The sequence below is a fragment of the Onthophagus taurus genome, chromosome 11 (genome assembly GCF_036711975.1).
Source record: "Onthophagus taurus isolate NC chromosome 11, IU_Otau_3.0, whole genome shotgun sequence".
Classification (NCBI taxonomy): domain Eukaryota; kingdom Metazoa; phylum Arthropoda; class Insecta; order Coleoptera; family Scarabaeidae; genus Onthophagus; species Onthophagus taurus.
The window spans coordinates 1,053,967-1,058,095 of record NC_091976.1 but is presented as its reverse complement, the minus strand read 5'-3'; the positions used below and the strand labels follow the sequence as shown (position 1 = coordinate 1,058,095).

Sequence of the window (4,129 nt, the reverse complement as noted above, 5' to 3'; positions counted from 1 at the left end):
TCGACTTCTGGTTTAGGAGAAATCCTGCACACCAATTGACCCTGCTCGATTTGCAAGCATTTTATCATTGCATAGATCTAGCGGGTACAATTTTAATAACTGTTAATAATTAAAATACATGTTTAAAACTAAGAAAGAAAGCTCCTTATTAGAACCCTATAACGATGTATGCACTACATTTTTGGCGAGCGAAGAATAATTTATGCAAATGTATTTAAGATTTGGTGGAAGGTTTAAAAAAATTCGATACACTCAAATATACTGCTTCTTACTAATTTATTTCGACAAATTACAAACCCATTTACCAGTGATTGTCTATGTATGCAAGATATTTCATTTAATAGTGAGAATTGTGTTTGTGGGCCTTATAAAGCTTGTGGTGTCTAAGGTGACGTCTTGGAGCGCGACGTTGATTTTTGCCTTTTGTTGGATGGGTATCTTGACAAGCCCCCAATCCTTTACCATTTCCCTTGCAATTATTTTCGGTTGTCGTATCACTCTTGCCGTCCGTTGTCGTTGCTTCGGTATCTGGATTGCTGCCGGAAGACGTGTTTGGTGTAACTGACGATGTTTCGGTTTTATCATTGCTATCTGTTATTTCCTGGTTGCTTTCTGTCTCTTCAGTATCACTCTTGTCATCCGTTACCGGTACTTCGGTATCTATACTGCTGTCGGAAGACGTGCCTGGTGTAACTGATGATGTTTCGGTTTCATTATTGCTGCCTACTGTTTCCTGGCTGGGTTCTGTCTTTTCGGTATCTATACTGCTATCGGAAGACGTGCCTGGTGTAACTGATGATGTTTCGGTTTCATTAGTGTTGTCTGCTGTTTCCTGGCTGTGTTCTGTCTTTTCGGTATCTGTACTGTCGTCGGAAGACGAGCCTGATGTATCTGATGATGTTTCGGTCTCTTTCGTCGTTGTATCATCTGTTGGTACTACTGTTGCCGTATCTTTATCGGATGTGTCGGTTATTTCGCTTACGCTTCCTGAGGATTGGGAATCGGTACTCGACGATGTACCTGGTGTAGTTGATTGACTACCTGATTCACTATTGCTAGATCCTTCTATAGTGGTTCCATCTTCATTATTGTCGCCTATGAGTATAAGAAAGCGATTTTATCAAGACTATTCATATCGATGCGATTAAGCATACTTACATTTCTTTAAAGAGACTTCAAATTCCATGATAAGCGACAAGCAATTTTTCACTAAAAAATAGATTTGGTGTTTCTGTAAAAGGAAATTAATATCTTTTACGTATTACACTTACATTTCAGAACAGTTTCAGACCAACAGCTTGGAAGAGATAATAAGGGTAAACCACTCTTGATGTTTTCGAAGCTTTCAATTGCTAGCTGAAGTGATACATAAGAAGTTTTTATCAACCCTAGGGAGATTGATAATGAAAAGTCGAATTTAAAATCGATAGCGCATACTCTTGTAATTTGCAGTTTCGTTTGAGCCCAAGTAGTAGCTTTGACTGTTGAAGAAATAGTTTAAGAATTATAATTAAATTTTCTGGACGCTACAATTAATTTCTTACATGTTGTGAGTAATACTGACCCACACATAGCTTGATCGACTTCATTCACACTTTGGGCTATCAAATCCAAATTCAGTTTTAATGAAAGACAACTAGTGCGTTTGGCGATGTGATGTCTTGCATGGTGATGTTTTGCACCATGGTGGTGTTTTAAACCATGCTTGTGCTTTTTATGATGGTGTTCTAAATAAGATAAAATTTTATTACATAAATACAGTAAATAATTATTAAAGGTATTCTTACCAGTAGCTAACGTAGTTGTTATGCAAACTATCAAAAGTAAGAAAGCTAAGTTAAACTTCATTGTTTAGCTCTTCACCTGTTTCTTAGAGAAGTAAAACCAAAGTAGTTAACATTATGGTGCTTGCATGCTCTTTTATACGCAAAATTTAGAATTTTCTCACTCATTTTTTACATTGTTTTTGCTATTCATCGGCGATAAGAACCTTTAGAAATGACCGAAATGAGTGCTATTAGTTATTTACTTCTTAATGTGTCTTTGATGATAAATGAAACATTGCGACATACGTCTTTGAATGTTTTAAATGAACCGCGTTGATAAGCCTAACAAAGGAAAATGTTTTAGATAAGATATTTTGACGTGAAAAATATTCTTCTTGAAATAATAATTTATCATTTTCAAATTGACAATAAGACTGTAGTTAAACCAAAATTATAGCTATATGTTTTCTTAAAGAGGAAAGTGTAAACAGGTTGATACAAAAAATCATTTCCTTATTTTCAAAAATAAAACCTCCACGATTTCATGAATTTCGTTATCTATTTCTCATGATTCACCAAAAATCCTTAAAACGGATCTTTCCTTTAAAATTTTTCTGAGGAATATTTATGCTGCGAAAACCATAACTTTTATATTTCCCAAAAGATAGCTTAAATAACGATATTAAAATTTTTTCTTAAGTTACATAAGTGTGAAGTGTATTAATTTTTCATTCAACAATTATTCTCTAATTTTATCTTAAAAATGAGGCCAAACCGAGACAAAACCTTTAATATTTATTTTCTATTAACTTTGATTGAAGGAATTACAATTCCATCAACCTCAATTCCTGTTGTTTCCGAATTTACTGCCAAAACAAATCAGACGCAGTCATGGACATCGAAAGCCGAATAAAAGGAGAGAGGTAATAAAGAAATATAGAAAAAAAGGAGATAATTAATGTTCTTAAAGAATTCTTAAAACATTTTTTTAACCTTTATAATAATAATAATAATATATCTCTTTATTATCCAACAGGAAGACCCAATTACAGGATAATGTACAACAAAGAGAAGAAAAGGTACACTTTACCTTTTCTTCGCACAAAACAAAAATTAATAGCAATTCAGATAAATTCCAAACAAAAACAAGAGAAAAAAAAAAATAATAATAATAATATGTCACAATAGAGATATTTTACAAATTACAAAATTAATAAGGGATATATAGTTTAAGTGGTAACTTCATTATTTGCGTTCCGTGCCATATGTGTCAGAGGCGCCCGCATCAGAACGTTGGTCCTAGCGATCGGCATCTGGTATGTGTTGCTATTCCTGATACCAGGTCTGGGTATAATGAATCCAACTCGAGCAAGAAGTGAAGGTGAGCCGACAGTACAATTGACGATGTTCGATAAAAATTTTCTACTAGCATCTTCTCTACGATTGTTCAAAGATGAAAAATTAAATTCTTCCAATAACGCAACGTAGTCAACACCTCGCTCCGGATACTGACCAACTGTTTTAAAATGTAAGTATTTTAAGAACCTCTTCTGCACTCTTTCGAGCATGAGCTGGTGAGAAGTATAATAAGGATACCAAACCATAGAACCATATTCCAATTTTGTACGAACAAACGCATAGAAAAGTACTGTTAATGCAGCTACGTTGTTAAATTTTTTACATTGCCTGATAATGAAACTCAATCCACCAGAGGCTGACTTTACTATAGCGTTAACATGGTCTTTGAATTGCAACTGGTCATCGAATAAGACACCCAAATCTCGAATAGCGCGTTCTCTGCGTATTGCTTCAACTCCCACACTATAATTAAACCTTAATGGGTTATTACACCTTGTGTAGGATACGACAACGCATTTTGCTATGTTAAGGTCAATTCCATTCTGTATTGACCAGGAACTGATAATGTTCAGATTGCGCTGTAAGATAACACAGTCTTCAGGGGATGTTACACGAGCGAATAAGATGTTACACGATCTTTAGGTCATCGGCGTAAGCAAGCACATTACCATCAAGTCGTCGTAATAGATCGTTCAGATAAACATTGAATAGAAGGGGACCCAGGTTGGAACCCTGTAGAACACCAGAGCCAGCAGTGAACGTATTAGATTTAAAACCGTTGTAGCTCACATAGCAAAGTCTATTGGAGAGGTAAGATGAAATTAAATCCACGAAATCATTGGTAAATCAAAGACTGCAGAGTTTAGAAAGAAGTATTCCATGATCTAATCTATCAAATGCCTTTGTAAAATCTGTGTAAATTATGTCAACTTGTTCCCGTTTATCCATGTGCTCGCTAATGAACTGCGTTACCTCTGCTAAATTAGTCATAGTTGAACGACCAG

The 4,129-nt window shown here is 35.0% G+C and overlaps 1 protein-coding gene across 1 annotated transcript; it reads right to left on the bottom strand.

Annotated features, from left to right (window-relative positions):
* Nucleotides 1-259: 259 nt before the first annotated feature.
* On the bottom strand, nt 260-1,908 carry LOC111413981 (uncharacterized). The gene is made up of 5 exons (XM_023045128.2): nt 1,788-1,908; nt 1,545-1,727; nt 1,272-1,481; nt 1,159-1,209; nt 260-1,095 (listed from the first exon to the last, which is right to left on the bottom strand). Exons 1-5 carry the CDS (start codon nt 1,846-1,848, stop codon nt 338-340), a joined length of 1,263 nt encoding a protein of 420 aa, XP_022900896.2. The 5' UTR covers nt 1,849-1,908; the 3' UTR covers nt 260-337.
* Between the last annotated feature and the right edge of the window lie 2,221 nt (nt 1,909-4,129).